The 18,706-nt window shown below is 38.7% G+C and overlaps 1 protein-coding gene across 2 annotated transcripts in view; it reads left to right on the forward strand.

Moving 5' to 3' along the window:
* Positions 1-18,706, forward strand: part of LOC106873084 (myosin-IIIb) — a 221,564-nt gene that overhangs the window by 48,317 nt on the left and 154,541 nt on the right. Inside the window, exon 1 of one of the 2 annotated variants that reach the window (XM_089339136.1) lies at positions 10,564-10,758. The exons of the other annotated variant lie outside the window; for it this stretch is intronic. Coding sequence (XP_089195262.1) covers positions 10,728-10,758 — 31 coding nt within the window. The 5' untranslated portion in view covers positions 10,564-10,727. Of the gene's footprint in view, positions 1-10,563; positions 10,759-18,706 lie in introns of those variants that run through there. 2 annotated transcript variants of the gene reach the window in all.

The following is an 18,706-nucleotide window of genomic DNA, read 5'->3' on the forward strand; positions in this document are numbered from 1 at the left end:
CTTCCTTCCTCCCTTCCTTCCTTTTATTTACTCCTTGCTCTTCTCTCCCCTTTCCTTAAGTCTTTCTTTTCCCTCTTCTCCTGCATTCTTCATTTGTTTCTTTCTTTCTTCATTTTCTTTCTGTCTTTCTCCTTTCCTTTAATCTTCCATTCTTTCTTCCTCTCCTTCTCTCACCCCTAATTTATTCTCTCTCTCTCTCTCTCTCTCCTTCCATTTTTTTTGTTCCTCTTCTTTCTTCACTCTATAAATAACCAACCAATAAAGGTCAGCCTTTGTACCAACAAAGACAGAAAGAAGTGCCAAACCTAGCCCATTTTCTTCTGAACCAAACAACTGACAACATCACCTGACAACATCACCTGACAACATCACGGAGACAAGATCTGAGAACATCTTACAAGTTTCTTAGAATTTTCAACTTAACCATTTTGAGACTTCACCAGTGCCATGGGAAAGGCACTCAATACACACTGTAAGGTTTTTGACATTAGCAAGGGCATCATGACCATCATCACGATCACCATCAACATTATCCTTTAATGTCTGTTGTCCATACTGGCATGGTTTGACCAGGGCTGTTGTCCATGTTGGATGGTTTGACCAGGGCTGACAAACTGGGGGTCTGCACCAGGTTCCAGTTGGTTCTGGCATGGTTCCCTATGGCTCGATGCCCTTCCTAATGCCAACCACTTTACACAGTGTTTGTGCTGGGTGCTTTTAACATGCCACTGGCACAAGTGCCTTTATGTGGCACCGGTATGAGTGCTTTCTACGTGGCACTGACACAGGACTGTTGCAGGCCAATTCTCATCACTAGGGGATGCACAGGCCTTAGCACTTCTGCTGTGGAGAGACCCTGCCAAAACAGACAGTGAAGCCTGGTGCAGTCCTCTGGCTGACCAGCTCCTATCAAACTGTCCAACCCATGCCAGCATGGGAAATGGGCATTAAATGATGATGAGGATGAGGATGATACCAACCTGTCAGAAACCATCCACACAATCACATGCACAGAAACAAACTCTTACTCTTTCTTCTTTTTCTTACCTTCTCTCTTTCTTTTTCTTCACCCTTCTCTCTTTCTCTCTTTTCCCCTCTTTCTCCTCCTTACTCCTTCTTTCTCTCCCTCTCTCTCTCTCCCTTTCTCTTTCTCTCCCTCTCTCTTTTCTCTCCCTCTCTCTTTCTCTCCCTCTCTCTCTCCCTCTCCCTTTCCCTCCCTTTCCCTCCCTCTCTTCCTCTCTCCCTCTCTCTCTTTCTCTCTCCCTCTCTCTCCCTCTCTCTCCCTCTTTCTCTTTCTCTCTCCCTCTCTCTTTTCTCTCCCTCTCTCTTTCTCTCCCTCTCTCTCTCCCTCTCCCTTTCTCTCCCTCTCCCTTTCTCTCCCTCTCTCTTTCTCTCTCCCTCTCTCTCTTTCTCTCTCCCTCTCTCTCCCTCTTTCTCTTTCTCTCTCCCTCTCTCTTTTCTCTCCCTTTCTCTATCTCCCCTTCGCGCACACATACACACAAACACACACGTTAACTCTTCACACTGTGAAACACTTGTCATTATTCAATATTCTCTGCATACGTTGCTGTAATTGTGCACATTGTTTGTACAGTCCTTCGTAATTGTGCACCAAACTGCAGCTGTAATTAAGATGTGTTACCACCTGCACTTACGCAATTCTATTTCTCCATTTTCCAGTAATATATCTCTGCTCCGTTTCTACGTTAATGACTTGTAGGAATGTGATAGTTCGTTATTTCTATTTCTATTTCTACAGTTTAACTAATTAGCTTCTTAATTTGTAATTACATATTTTATTTGTTAGATTTCATTTTGATCCCTAATGCTTCCTTGCCAACTCATTTTCTTTCTTTGTATGTTTTTTTAGTATTATTTAAATTTATATGTACATACATGTGTGTGTGTATGTTCATGTATGTATGTGTGTCTGTGTGTATGTATATGTGTGTATATATGTATGTATATACATATATATGCATGCATATATATGCATGCACATATATATATATATATAATGTGTCTGTGCACACACACACATGAACATGTGCACACACACATAATGTACACATGTTTGTATATGTATAGTTGTATACATATCTGTATGTAGGTATGTATGGGTATATACATGTACTCCTCCCCTCCTCCTCCCCTCCTCCTCCCCTCCTCCTCCCCTCCTGCTCCCCTCCTCCTCCCCTCCTCCCCTCCTCCTCCCCTCCTCCTCCCCTCCTCCTCCCCTCCTCCTCCCCTCCTCCTCCCCTCCTCCTCCCCTCCTCCTCCCCTCCTCCTCCCCTCCTCCTCCCCCCCCTCCTCCCCTCCTCCCACTCCCCCTCCTTGTTTATGAAAATGGTGAGCTGGCAGAATCGTCAACACACCGGACAAAATGCCGCTTAGCGGCATTTTGTCCGTCCCTTACATTCCGAGTTCAAATTCTGCCAAGGTTGACTATGCCTTTCATCCTTTCAGGGTTAATAAAATAAGGACCAGTTGAGAACTGGAGTCAATGTAATCGACTTTACCCCTCCCCCAAAATTTCAGGCCTTGTACCTATGGCAAAAAAGGATTAATCATTATTATTGTTATTATCATTAAACCTTGTTATTTCTGATGACCCCGAAAATAATGAACCAACCAGCCAATCAACCAGCACACCTCACCTCACTCCTCACCTCACCCGCCTCCCCACTTTATACATATTCCCCCCTCCCCCTTTCCCCATTATCAAGAAACCTCCCATTTGTTAGAGGTATTGGAAATCTTTGTTTGCCAAAATTCTCATGCGGCGTGATTATGTCAGGAGCACTTGTTAGACTGCAATAATATTTCCTGAACCCCCAGTTATTTATAGATACCATCATCATCATCATAATCGATGACTGATTTACCTAGCTACATTTATCCATTTGTTCTGCTGCATGACATTGAACCTATGACTGTTTCCTTCAGTGTCAGACTGCGTTAACGTATTTCATTTTTTTGCTTCTTTCGTTAATGTAAAGTCATGCTGAGACGTAGCCATCCACTTATCTTTCTTGATTTCTTTACTTATATATAGATATCTATGAGGTTGCTGTCATGAGTATTTGGTTTTTTGTAAACTTTCAGCAGAATATGAACCAATTCTACTTCGTTTTAGCAGCATTTCACCTGTCTTAATGTTCAAATTCTACTGAGGTCGACTTTTATTTCTCATCCTTTCGGGGTCAATAAAATAAGTACCAGTTGAGAACTGAGGTCAATGTAATCAACTAGCCCTGCCTCTTCCAAAATTTCATGCCTTGCGCCTATAACAAAAAACAATTGTCAAGGGCAGTGAGCTGGCAGAATCGTTAGCAGTAATTTGTCTGTTTTGATGTTCTGAGTTCAACTTCTACTGGGGTCAGCTTTGCCCTTCATCCTTTTGGGGTTGATAAAATAAGTATCAGTCAAGTACTGAGGTCGATGTAACCAACTTCTCCTCCCCTCAAAGACTCTTGGCCCTGTGCCAAAATTTGAAACCATTATTATTATTTATTATTTTAAAGAAATTAAAAGATATTATTATTATTATTATTATTATTATTTATCCACTTAACTTCTGATTTATCTATGTCTATGTTATATCTCAGCTCCATCCTGCAGCTTTAGAGACGCAACACTTTTCTCAACACATAAGCTCTTCCAAGAACTGCTACCAACTGAGTGCTTCCTATGAAGTTTGCTATTTGCAGCTTTTGTTGCCAGAATATTGCTTTCTTTGAGATGGTTCCAAATGCTCGAATCACAATAGGTACCACTCACTTTTGAGACTATGCACTCCTTTCACTTGGTACTTCTTGGTACTTCTTGATTTTCTCATCCTTTGTCTTCATCATCATCATCATCATCATCATTTCAGGCCTTGTGCTTTTGGTAGAAAGAATTATTATTATTATTATTATTGTTGTTATTGAGTGAGAGAGCAGTGCATGCCATGAAAGTGATGCTGTTTGTAAAATATATGAAGCCCAATATACCCATCATGACTACCCGTCTGATAAGGGTACACCAGGAACATGCATCACAACCATATGTGCGCGACATAGTGATCTCATATCAAGATGTACAGGTGGGACCCAGTTAGAATTTTCTTCAGGTCGAGTAGCCCATCACCACCACTACCACCACCACCTCTACCAATGCCATCACTAGTATGATCACCACCACCACCACCACTGCCAACTATGCCATCATTACTATTTGCTCCCCATCACCCCACCAACACCATCACACCATCCTTTGCACTTCCCAGCCTTATCTATATGCTACCCCCATCAAACCACCACCACCACCACCACCACCACTACTTTGTGAATTATTAGTTTCTCACGGTGCTAATGAGACAGAAAGCCTTTACATAAATCTATATTCTATATTCACCATTACTCTGTGTGTGTGTGTGTGTGTGTGTCCCCTCACATCGGTGGGTGCCAACATAAGGGTTAGAAACTGAAGTGTTCCAAACATCAACTTGGCAATGTGTTTCATGGCAGACTGCTTTACCTTCTCCTTCTCCTTCTCCTCCTTCTCCTCCTCCCTCTCCTCCTCCCTCTCCTCCTCCCTCTCCTCCTCCCTCTCCTCCTCCTTCTCCTCCTCCTTCTCCTCCTCCTTCTCCTCCTCCCTCTCCTCCTCCTTCTTCTCCTCCCTCTCCTCCTCCTTCTTCTCTTCCTCCTCCTCCTCCTCCTCCTCCCCTTCTCTCCCTCTGTTTCCCTTTTCCTATCTCCCCCTTCCATCTCTCTATGCCTATCTATTTCTTTCACCCCTACTTCTCTTCCCCCTCCTGTACTGTCCACATTCTCTCTCCCTACTTCTTTTGCTCCATTTACTTTCTCACTACTCTCTCTCTCCCCCTCCCTATTCCTCTCCCTCTCTTTCCCCCTCCCTATTCCTCTCCTTCTCTTCCCCCCTCCCTATTCCTCTCCCTCCACTCTCCTAAGCTCTCCTTCCTCTGTTTTCTGATCAGATCAGCAATTAACATCCCCCACCACCACCACCACCACCACCTCCCACAACCCCATACTTATGATTCTTCAATTAAGAATTGAATTTCAATTCACTTAGAATATTTCTTATGTATGTCACTCAGTTCATCACCCCGCCTCCCTCCACCTAAATTACCTACATCCATGTAGACGTGGCTGCGTGGTTAAGAAGCTTGCTTCTCAACCACATGGTCTTAGGTTCAGTCCCACTATGTGCCACTTGTGTTTTTTTTACTTAAATAGGAACAATGTATGGGAGAAGGGGACTCTTCCTGGTATGGACCCAATTGAGGGATCAGCCATCAGGGTTGGTAGATAACTAAGGATACGAAGACAGGGAAAGTTCCTGGATCATCAGGAATCACTGCTGAGATGCTGAAAATATCTGACAGAGTAGGGTAAAGCCTAGTCACCTATATAGTCAACCAGGTGGTACAGGAAGGCCCCATACCCAATGACAGGTGTAGCAACATTACAGTCTGCTGCTACAAGGGTAAAGGAGATGCCTTAGACCAGGAGTCGGGGGACTTCTTTAACTGATTACCTAAAAATATATTTATTTATGCCAATGTTACCCCCTTGATTTGAAAGGAAGAAAATCATAGATACTTTGAATTCAAAAGGTTTATTGAATTTATTTATATGAATCTATTTGCATGTTCATTACATTTGCATACCCATTACAAGACCAAAATTGTAGTTAGCAAGAAAGCAGACAAGATTCTCTTTCCCACAAATAAATGACCCTGCTCAATATGAAGGAAAGGTGTTGGAAGGCATACCATTTGAGGTACCTAGTGCTAGCTATAGACACATGAAAAGAGAAGTGGAATCACAGGAAGGTTAACAGAGAAAGTAGTCTTTGTGTGGGGCAGATATGCAGATACAATAAACTGTAAAAATGTATGGAAAATAGATTTCCTCAATGACTAGGAGGATCCTTAGAGGTAGTAGATGGTTAACATTACTTAGGTAACCAAATTAACAGTAGAGGAGGTTTCTCTGGAAGTATAGTTGCCTTAATAAGAACCAGATATGAAAAGTTGAGAGAACTTTTATCTTTGTTGGTAACAAAGTGCCTCTCCCTCAGAGTGAAAGACAGATTGTAAGAAGTCTGTGTACGGACAGCTATGCTTCATGGCAGTGAGATGTGGTCCCTGAATGCAGAGGATGTGCGAAGACTGGAGAGAAATGCAGCTAATATGATCTGATGTTTTTTCATCTTTTACTAGTTTCAGGCATTGCATTGCAGCCATGCTGGAGCACCACCTTGAAGGGAAGTAGTTGAATAAATCAACCCCAGCACTTTTTTTTTTTTTTAAAGCCTGATGATCATTCTATCAATCTTTCTTGCCGAACCACTAAGTTAACTTACAGGACATAAACAAGTGAACATTAGTTGTCAAGCAGTAGTGGAATACAAGCACAAAGACACACACATAGATACATACATACACACACAACAGGCTTCTTTCAGTTTCCACCTACCAAATCTACTCACAAGGCTTTGGTTGGCTTGAGGTTATTGAGGCCATGTAATGGGACTGAACTTGGAACCATGTGGCTGGAGGCAAACTTTTAACCACACAGCTATGCCTGCAACTATATATATATATATATATATATATATATATATATATATATATATATACATACACACACTCTCGGAGTGGTTGGCGTTAGGAAGAGCATCCAGCTGTAGAAACTCTGCCAAATCACCAGTCCTCAGTCAAATCGTCCAACCCATGCTAGCATGGAAAGTGGACGTTAAACGATGATGATGATGATGATATATATATATACACACACGTGTGTATATACTTGGTGTAACAGACTCTTAGTTTCAAACAACCTTTTAATTTACAAAACTAAACCCATTTTTTACATCCCTCCCCACCCTCACCCTCTCCCTTATCCTTTACTTCATTTAAATTCTATATATTTATATTTATTTCTTTTTTTATATTTATTTTTAGACACACGTAAAGGAAAAAAAAAAAATGTAAAAACAATAAATTTAAAATTAAAAATGTAAAAATAAACTCAAAAATAATAAAAAAAACAAATGCTAAAAATCAATGAAAATTAAATGAAATGTCTATGGTTGAATTATGAAAATGTTATTCTCTGCTGCCATTTATCTAATTCTCTTGAAGTGGATGAGATGAGTCTTTTAGAACCATTGCCAACATTACTACTACTACTACTACTACTACTACTACTACTACTACTACTGTTGCTGCTGATTCTATTACTATTTTCTGCTGCTGGTGCTGCAGCTGCTGTAACCACTGCCAACACCACCAGTCACCACTACCGCCACCACCACCACCACTAAAACTGCCCCTCCCCCTTCATCATTACCGTCACCATCAATTATTATTAGAATTGCCATCATCATCATCATCATCATCATCTCTGTCACCAACGCCACTATCGCTGCCACCACCATGGTGATGATGACAACAACAACAACGAAGAAGATGACCACTGCCACCACCACCACTACCACCACCTCCACCACAACTTATACTATCATCCAACACTATTACCACCACCACCACCACCACCACCACTATGATTACGCCTCCCCTCCATAACTGTGACTGCTCAACCATGACAAGGACCACTTCCATCATCACTGGAACCATTACCAAATAAATACATTTGTGTGAATGTATAGGGAGAAGGAAGTGAAGGGGTCACAGAAGGCAAGTGCCCACACTCCAGGAATAGTGCATGTACACACACACACACACGCATCTAAGTATAAACATGTATAAACAGCCATACATTTGAACATACACACACATACAAGTATACACATATATAAACAATCATACATTCGGACACCTAGCCCGTATACACGCACACATACACTGCCATACACACACTACTAAGTGCATACACTCATAATGATTTATGCACATACATATAACCATACTCATACAACTATGCACACACACACATAACCATATACATGCATATACATTAGTGTGTTACACACATATATACACATGTACACAGCCATGCACATATAATACAAACATAAACAACTGCCATACACACATTGCCATATGCAATCATACATACACTACCATACACATACGCACACATTACCACACACACACACACACACACACACACACACACACACACACCCACATACACACTATAGAGTATCAGAGACAGCTATTTGCCTTGTAGTTATGCTTTCATTCACTGATGCCTTGTAATCATTCTGGCTGTCTGTCTAACTGTCCGTCAGTCTGCCTGTCTGTTTCACTCCCCCCACCGTCTCTTTCTGTCTCTCGCACCCCTCTCTCATACGTACCACTAATACTATTCCTGTCTCTGCTCCTCATCAATCACCAGTTCTCTGTCCGCTACTCATTAGCCTCCAGCTTAAACCCATTTTTGCTCTGTCAGACATTCAGCTGCAGCAGAAACCATGCCAAAGCAGACAGTGGAGTTTGGTGCTGCCCCTCTGGTTCATTGGTTCCTGTTACTGGGGGGTGGGGTCTATTACATCACTCCCCCCCCCCCAGTGCTCAACTAGTACCTCTTTTCCTTGACCCCGCAAAAGGATGAATGGCTAAGTTCACCCTGGTGGCATTTCGAACTCAGATTGTAAAGCTAGAAAAAATATGGTCCAGCATGTTCACAATTCTGCCAGATCACTGCCACTGCCTTAATAATAATAATAATAATAATAATAATAATAATAATGATAATAATAATAATACCCTAAAGGATCTAAACAGATGGATAAAGGAAATAGGTATAAAACCTAGTTTAGTACAGCTGCAGAAAACAGTGTTATTAGGGGACAACTAGGGTACTTAAGAGGGTTCTTGGCATCTAAGTCTACTTGTCATAGCCCGAGGTTAGGATTTTTTTCTTTTCCAACAGTTTAATGTGTCGAGTGTATATGAATAATAATAATAATAATAATAATAATAATAATAATAATAATAATGATAATGGTTTTACATTTTGGTAAAAAGTCAGCAATTTTGAGGGAGGGGTAAGTTGATTATATTGACCCCAGTGTTCAGCTAGTAATTATTTTATCGACCCCAAAAGGATGAAAGGTAAAGTTGACCCTGGTGGAATTTGAACTCAGAATGTAAAGATGGGAGAAATGCTTAGCAGCATTTTGGTCAGCATGCTAACAATTCTGCCAGTTTGCTGCCCTTAGCAGCGTTTGAACTTAGAATGTAAAGATGAAGAAAATGCAGATAAGCATTTTTTTTCCCCAGCGTGCTAACGGAATATCATTTTAGTAAATTTATAGTGATTTCTTTTGTGCCATAAACCATTTACCATTTCTGTGATGTTCCCCTCTTCTCTTGATGCCCTAAGTACATGTTCATTTTGTTTAATGGTTCATCCAGCGCTGAGTACTGATTAGGGTGGCAGTGGAAGGGTCAATCTAAATGACTTATACACTCTTATAAAAGAAAGTGGTGCTCCAGTATGGCTTCAGGTCAATTACTGAAACGAATAAAAGAAACATTTGTTGGAATCATTGACAGATTGAAGCTCAGTTGCGATGAAGTTATCCAGGGTTACCTCCCTTACAATCCTTGTCGGATATCACAAAAAAAAGAAAAAAATTAAATACGTTTTCTCTAATTTAAAGAATTTATTTTTCATGTGAATCTTTCCTTTTTTGTCTTTTTTGTTATGCATTATTTTTTTCTTTTACTGGTTTCAGTCATTGGATCACGACCATGCTGGGGCACTTCCTTCACAGTCTTTTGCATTCTTTTTATCGAGTCGTTGAACATATTGATCATTCTCTCTACCTTATTTTAGCGACTTCCATTTATTGAACTGTTAAGTTAAACATTTGATATAAAGGGACGTAACTCAACACAGATTTATACATGTTAGCATGAGTACACCACCCCCATGTATAGACCCCGTGGGGGTCTATATGTCCCTTGGGGGGGGGGGGGTCTATTGTAGGGTTCCATATAAGATTTTGTTGTTAAAATCTATGAGCAATAAATTGGTTATATTTCAACGCTACACAAAATATTTTAACAATTTTTTCGATAGAATTCCTAATATTGTTTAATTATAAAAATGCAATTAGGATTTCTTAACCCTTTTGAGACACATTGTGTTTTGGTATTTGTAGCCGAAAAGACAAAGTTTTTTTCCGTTGAGATTGAAATTGATGGGTGTATATAGAAAACAAAGGATAAAGTGCTTAAAACTACTTTTCTAGTATGTAAAACATACATATACATATTTATTTGTGTGTGTGTGGCATATTGGGCAAGTGTCATCATCTATAATCCTGGGTCAACCAAGGCCTTGTGAGGTGGGTCGGCACAGGTGACAGTAACTTGGCCATCTCTGCTGACTCACCAACAGGAGGATGTTATGGTTCGGGGTTGAAACACCCGATGAATGTTGGATACCATCTGATGACCTCAGTTCTTCCTGGCCAAGGCTCCATTCACAAAAGCGAGTGGAAAAAGCACTTACAGGTATTATTAACATTTGTATATTAGGGCAATCTCCTGTACACCAGACTTTTTTCTTTAAGCAAAACATCATTTCAAGTATTGGCAGCAACAACAACATTAATGGGAAAAAAAAGGATGCGGGCAAAGGAGAGGGACGAAGAAGAAGAAAAGAAAAAGAAGAGAGAGAGAGAGTTAGTGACAGCAGAGTTGATATGTATATAGATTCCATAGAATCTGAGCCTGAATGACAGCAGCAACAACAACAACAACAGCATGTAAGTGCTCGTATGTCTATGTGTACTGTCTTCATCTAAGTTGGGTGAATAGTCTGTTAACCTATTATTTTTTGCTAACTCTAACAGTGAAATTACTGATTTTTAAAAAGACATCTTTACTGATGTTCTTTAGTTGCATAGATTTTATATGAAGAAAAAGAGTTTTCTTTTTTAGATTTTTTGGGGGGGGGGGGTTCCCAAAAAAATTTTGAAGATTTTTTTTTTTCTTGCTACTTTCCTTCTTTGTCTCTTGGAATATAGTATTTTACCATATTTCTCTACATGAGGAATTGCACTTAAAGTATTTGGTTTCACTTTTGTAAAAGTCAGTAGTTAGTGTCCAAGAATGTATTGCTGTTACAGCAGTTCTACCATTGCACCTTCACAGAAATTGGTAAAGTGACACTGGTTAAGTAAATCACATTGTATATATGTATAGCTGTGTGCGTGTGTCTATGTGTAGATGACTGAGAGTATGTACATAGATGTATGTCTGTGTGTGTGTGTGTATGTCTGTATAATATATATATATATATATATATATATATATATATATATATATATATATATATATATATATGTCAGTAAATGGTGGGGTTGTGTTAACCGCATATATATATATATATATATATATATATATATATATATATATATGGAGAGATAGATAGATAGATGTTTTTGTATTTACAAATGTGAAAAAGTACTCAGTATATATATTGTAAAGTTTATACTTTGAAATGCACATATACACGTGTACATACATACATACATACATACATACACTTTGCTTAATGCATTTCATCTGAAGGGGAAAACTAGAGAGAGGGGTATTTTAGTATTGATTTATACAGATACGTAGAAATGTAAGAGAATGTGTACAGTTATAAAATAAAAAGAGTGTGCAATCTTTAATCAGTTGCTGGCATGATATTCTAGTTTTTAGAAGATACTTGTCAAAATGGCAACATTAATCAAAGATTTCTGATCTTGCATTCAGAAAATTTACAGATTTATTTAAGTTTCTGAATTTGAGACTTTTCTCAGCTATACATAACCTACATCTTTATACACATTTCTGTATGGTCTACATTCTTTGAGTATGTTCCACTAAATAGTGAAATTAGTAACACATTCTTCCATATTTTAAGTGTAGTTGGATAATTAAGTGCAGTTTTTTTCTTCTTTTCTGTAAGTCGGAAAAAAGTACTATAGAGTCACAATAGTGATGGCTTCACTCCCCTGTATGGGTGGGTTGCCCTTATTTGTTTGGTGTATTGAATTTTTAACCAGTTATATAACATACTGAATTATGTTTTTATGTCATTCAATGTGACTAAAGTTAAAACTGTATGGTTGGGAAGTGAATTTCTTAAACACAGTCATATCTGTGCCTATGTGTATATATATATGTAGATGTATCTATCTATCTGTCTGTCTGTCTCAAGTCAATATCCAGCCATCCATCCATCCATCATTTCTGCATCATTTTGTTGCTGTTTATGTATAACATATTCCATATTGTATATATGAGCCCTTGTGCCCAATAACAAAAGGATTATTAAGTTTGCTATGAATATTATACTTCTCAGAACTTCCCCATCCCTACCCGCAAAAATGGATTATACCATGATTGTTTATGGGGAATGAAAAAGAAAAGAATCGCCCCCCCCCACCTCCCTATTTCCAGTTTCAGAATATTAACAAAAGCATTTAAATTAAAATTTCATCCCATTTCCCTGGGGTGAAAAAAATATACATTTGACTGGATATCATATTATTTGACTGCCTACGTTGCCATTTGCAGTGTTTGCTTGCATTACAAGATGGCTGCTTCACGAGTAACGGGAAGAGGTGCTTTCATCATGGTGGTGCTGTAGTAGCCTCCGTAATATAAACAAACATGTCCTCTCCTCAAATTATTTGCAAACATAAAACGTTTTGAAAAAGGATGTTGGAGGGAGAAAAAAACCAAAAAAAACCCAGAGAACAGATAATGCAAAAATTAAACAAACACACAGAGCTTCAAGAATAATCATTTGTAGTTGCATAATGGAAAACACACACAAACACACACTGGAAAAAGACATTGTGTTAAATGTATTCACTTAAATGGTAAAATATACCCCAGCATAAGTGGTATGAATGACAAAATGATGACACCAAAACTGTGTGCCATAAAATAACATTAATCTTAACAAAGATGCATAAATTTTTGCCTCAGTATTTGTTGATATTCAAGAATTTAGCATCAAATAAAGTGAGTGAAGATTGAAGTCTATAATGTAAAGTCTGTCTTAACAAGGATGTATAGATTTTAATCTTCGTGTGAGTGTTGACAGTTAAGAATTTAGCATCAGATGCAGTGAACCAAAACTAGGGGCCGTAAAGTAATATTGGCCTGAACAAGGATGTATAAATTTTCCCCTTCACATGTGTTGAGAGACAAACTTCCATATAAATTTTAATGTGACCACTGCTTGTTCTGTATTTCATTTCTTCCCCTAAACTCTTAAAGCAAGTGAGCTATGATTTGCAAATTCAATCCCCAACTATTTGAAATGACCCGTGGTATATATCGTACTTCCTTCTATATTGCAATTCGATGGATTCGCATAATTTATATTCATCATTTCCATCTTTGAACATTTAATAACCAGACCAGCCATGTTTCCCTCTTTTATTAAACTATCCAATATGAGTTGCATGTCTTCTGATGTTCCAAATTGTCAGCTCAGTCTAGATCAGCCAGTAAGCATCTTATTGTCCATCCTCTGTATTCCACAAACCCTTCCTTTCAAAATTTTCTGTATCACAAAATGAGTCACAAGGCACAAATAGCAAGACAGACAATGTGCCTCCCTGAATGTTGTTCAGGAGGAGCTGCCTGAGTGATACCATACAGCATTTGAAGGCTGTCTGCTCTGATCTCGGGCCTCTACCACCTTCGTTTATTCTTAAGTAGAGCCTATCAACATCACTGTTTCTGTGGAAGTTCCCAGTTGTGAGGTTTTTCATGTTTTGATATCTGTGTGTGTATGTAGGTATGTATGTATGTATGTACACACATATATGTATGTGTGTATGTATATATGTGTATGTGTATATATATATATATATATATATATATATATATATATATATATATATATATAATCTGGTATTACTCATAGCAAAGCTCCATAATGTATCATAATGTATCATTCAAATTTGCTCAAAAAACATTGGCTGACTTCGTGGGTGGGGGTGGCTATAATAGAAAACATTTTCCCAAGATGCCATGCATGCACTGTGGGACTGAACCCGAAACCACAAACTTGCAAAACAAGCTTCATGAGCACACAGCCATGCCTGCACCACTTGGGGTAGATTTGAACTCACGACCTATAATTCACCAACCAAATACCAAGTACTTTATTGATGTGGCCACACTCCCCCCCACCCATGGACCTCCTCATGGTGTCTGCGATAAAACTAGAACACCAGAAAGTAGAAGATCAGACCATTTTTAATTATGAATTCCAATGATTCTATCAGTTACAGGACCAGTTTTAATTTGTTGTTCCTGTTCTATTCTTGGCGCTTTACCATTTTGTAATTATTCAATCTTCATGTATAAATCAAGGAAGCACCGTTATAACTTCTTAACAGAAACTTGAATGCTTTATTCGTGTGTGTGTGTGTGTGTGTGTGTGTGTGTGTGTGTGTGTGTGTGTGTGTGTTGTGTGTGCGTGTTTGCATGTTTATGGGTGTGTGAATGTATTTTTGTGTCTGCTTATATGTGTATGTGTGTGAGACTGTTTTTATGTGTGTATGTTTGTGTATGTACATGCATGTTTGTATGTGTGTATGTATAATTATGTCTTTCAGTGTGTGTTTTTGTGTGTGTGTGTGTGTGTGTGTGTATGTTTATGTGTTTGTGTTGTGTGTGCATATATATGTATCTGAGTGTGTGTGTGTGTGTGTGTGTGTGCATTAGAGAAGTGTGAAAAGAAGTGTGAGGTAATATGTGTCATAGTTTCTTTCCATCTTTTTTGATGATGGAAGAACTTCAATGAGAATTTAGTTTACTGAAAGAAAGATTCTTGTGTAATTCCTGGTTGCTGTAAGGAATAACATAGCCTCCATCTCTCTGTCGTAGAATCTCTTCAAGAACAAAAAAAAAAAAAAAATCCAAACTCAAGTGTAGCTAAGTTTTGAACTCATCCCATTTATCTGTCTGTTTATCTATCTATCTATCTATCTATCTATCTATCTTTCTTTCTTTAGTTTATTTATGTGCCTGTCTATCTATCTATCCATGTCACTGTCTGCCTAGGTATCTAGCTATCTCTCTATCTCTCTCTATTTATTAATCATCCTACCCATCTCTCCAAAATTGGTAATAAGAAACGGAATCTATTATGGACATTTTATATATCTAATGTCGGATATTTCTTTCAAGTAGAGGAACTTTAAATGTAAACCATTATACTTTGAATACTTGAAACTTCCAAGTATTAGACTTCCTTTTGTCTCTCTTTATCTCACTTTTCCTTCAGCTGTCTTTCTGTCACTCTCTCTCTCTCCCTGTCTATCTATCTATCTATCTATCTATCTATATGTGCTTATATATGTATATGCATACACACATATACATATCTCTTTATGCATAGATGTATACATACATATACCCATCTCTTTATGTGTATATACATGCACAGCCATATGTAATATATACATGATATCTATGTAATATACATATAATATATATTACATATATATATATATATATATAATATATTCACACACACACACACACGAAATCTGCAATCAATCTTCTCATTGTATTTACATCAGTAGAAAAAATTCCTTTTTGATTGGACTCGACTTTTTCTCCCCTACCATTTATGAAATCTTCTTTGAGGCTAATTAAATCATAAAGCTTATATATCAATGATACTTATAAACTTCACCTCCTGGGGATTAAACCTCTGGCTATATTTCTCCAAACTGATGACTTTTATACCTATAAGAATCGAGTTCTTCTTCCCAAGATTGAACTCAGTTTTACATACCAGATGATGTTTGATACTTCTTTCACATGGATGACTCATAGATGTCAGATATAAAACATATCTGCTTCCAATTCGGGATATTCAACCATTCTGGATATCTCCCAGATTGTTGCCTTTGTCTGTTGGGAAGGGAATTTTCCCTTCACATCCAGCATCAATATGGATTTCACTAACTCTCTCGGGTCTGAAAATGACTCATTTGGTAAGTCAATTCTTCTCGTTACTTTTCCCACTCTTAGATGCCTAATTAAGCATATCCTCTTAAGATGTTTTAGATCAATACTAATATATAAGGCTCATTTCTTATACTCTCACATTTTTCACACATACATATACATATTTCAACACACACACACACACACACACACAAACACGCACACACACTCTGCTATACATAAAATATGTTGAATAATTGTAAGAGATAGTTCTCTAATAGACATCAACACACCCAGCCATCTACCCAGGCAACCACCAACCACCCGGTGGGGGGGGGGTAACCACCCAGCCAACCACCCAGCCAACCACCCAGCCAACCACCCAGCCATCTACTCTGCCAGCCACCCAGAAAGAAACCAACCAAAGCCAGAAATATTAAGAAGTCTGTTTTATTGTTTTTAGACACAATTGTAGAATGCATTGATTTTTTTGTTTGTTTAAAGACTTATAGATTGGTGGGGTGGGGAGCTGTGGGGTGGGGAGCTGTGGGGTGGGGAGCTGTGGGGTGGGGAGCTGTGGGGTGGGGAGCTGTGGGGTGGGGAGCTGTGGGGTGGGGAGCTGTGTGATGGTGGTTAGAGGGTAGGATGGGTATACACCTGGATTGGGATGAGTGGAATGGGATGGTGTGGTGTAGGATGGTTGATGGCATGGAAGTGGGATGGGTGATGGGGCAGGACAGGGTAGGTAGATGGGGTGAGAGTGGATTTGCAAATTCAATCCCCAACTATTTGAAATGACAGGTGATTGGTTGGGAGTTGGAGGGGTGGTAGGGTTAGGAGAGGTTGGGTGATGGGGTGGGGCATGCTGTCATATGAGGGTAGCTGTGGTGGTGGTGGTGGTGGCAGTGTGGGACGGTGGGTGGAATGGTGTAGTAGGGTATGCAGATGGGGCAGGGGTAGGACAAGATGAGTGATAGGGTGGCACTGTAGTGTTGTGGAAACACTTAAATTAATTGGGGTGAGAAGGGTGGATGGATTTGTGGGGTGGGGTGGGATTGGAAGGGGTGGTGGCATGGCACATGTAGATGGAATCAGGTGGTGATATGAGGGTAGATGTGTGGTGTTGCATTCTGAAAGTGGATGAGGCAAGATGGAGGTGTGGGATGGATGGATAGGAGTGGTGGAGTGAAGTTGGACTTGTGGACGGGGAGGGGGTAAGTTTGTTGGGTCGAAGTTGTGGTCGGTGGGTAGGTGGGTGGATAAAGTAGAGGGTGTGACATGGAGGTTGCTGGGGTAGGTTGTTGCTGTTTAGTCCCAAATTAGCCCTGATCCAGCCTGACCTCTGATCAAAAGTGTTCCAGCTGTGGCCATCCTGTATCCTTTGTATCTCAGAGAAATACAACATTATCTAATGGTTGCCCTTCTTTGTTTAAATCAACAGAGTGTAATTTTGAGGAGATTTAGCTTTTATTTCTAGCAAATATAGAAGCCATGTAGAAGCTCTCTTGCTATTGTGATATACTTTAAGTGGGACAAATTGTGTGAAAAGAGGGGTGATATGGCAAAGGTAGGTTCTCATGATTTTGATATGTTGGCAAATTGAAGGGGACGTAGTTAGGTAATGGTTGGGGCTTGGGGGTTAAGTTATTTAGAATAAATTGGCTCAGGCTTTTAACCTCTTAAATTCAATTCTCACATGAAATATAACTATATTTATTACCAACTACCATCACCACCACCACCACCACCACCACCACCATCATCATCATCACCACTACCTTCATCACTACCATCATCATCATTATCATCATCATCACCATCGTTATCATCACTGCCATCATTTCCATCATCATCATCATCATCATCATGACCATATCATCACAATCATGATCACTATCAACTACAAGAACACTTTCATCATCATTGACATCATCATCATCATCACAACCATACTGATTATTCATCACTACCTACTACTACTACTACTACTGTCATCACCATCATCGTCATCATCATTTTTGTTGTGGTCTTTATCATCATTGTCATCAATGTCTTTATTATTGTTGCTGTCATCACGTCCAACCATTATTACTCACCGTCTTCACCACCACCACCACCACCATCAACTCCCCTCCCCCCAATACCACCACCACTACCACCAACCACAACAACTTCCACATCATCATCACCTATGTCTATTACCATTATATTAATGCATTTTTCAATCTGACTTTTTGCCAAAATATTTCCTGTGTTTTCTTGATGTTTCCTAAAAAATATGTGTGTGTGTGTGTGTGTTTATTGCTAAATGAGTGTATATACGTTTATCTGCATATATGTGTTTTTCTGTTTATATATATATATATATATATATATATACTATATGATATATACTATATTCATATATTACATACATCAATAAGCATAACATGTGTGCACATTCATACACACACTCACACACACACACTATATATATATATATATATATATATATATATATATATATATATACACACACATGCACCCTTGTGTGTATCTACATATAAACATAAATATATGTGTGCATGTGTGTGTGTATATATGCATATATATATATATATATATATATATATATATATATGTGTGTGTGTAAATATGCATGTATGTATACATATAAGTGCATATGTCAAGATTTTCTATACATATAGGCAGAACATGTGTGAATATTAATATACATATGTATGTGTGTGTATCTATATA

This window comes from Octopus bimaculoides, chromosome 21 (genome assembly GCF_046866305.1).
Source record: "Octopus bimaculoides isolate indiv1 chromosome 21, ASM4686630v1, whole genome shotgun sequence".
NCBI lineage: Eukaryota > Metazoa > Mollusca > Cephalopoda > Octopoda > Octopodidae > Octopus > Octopus bimaculoides.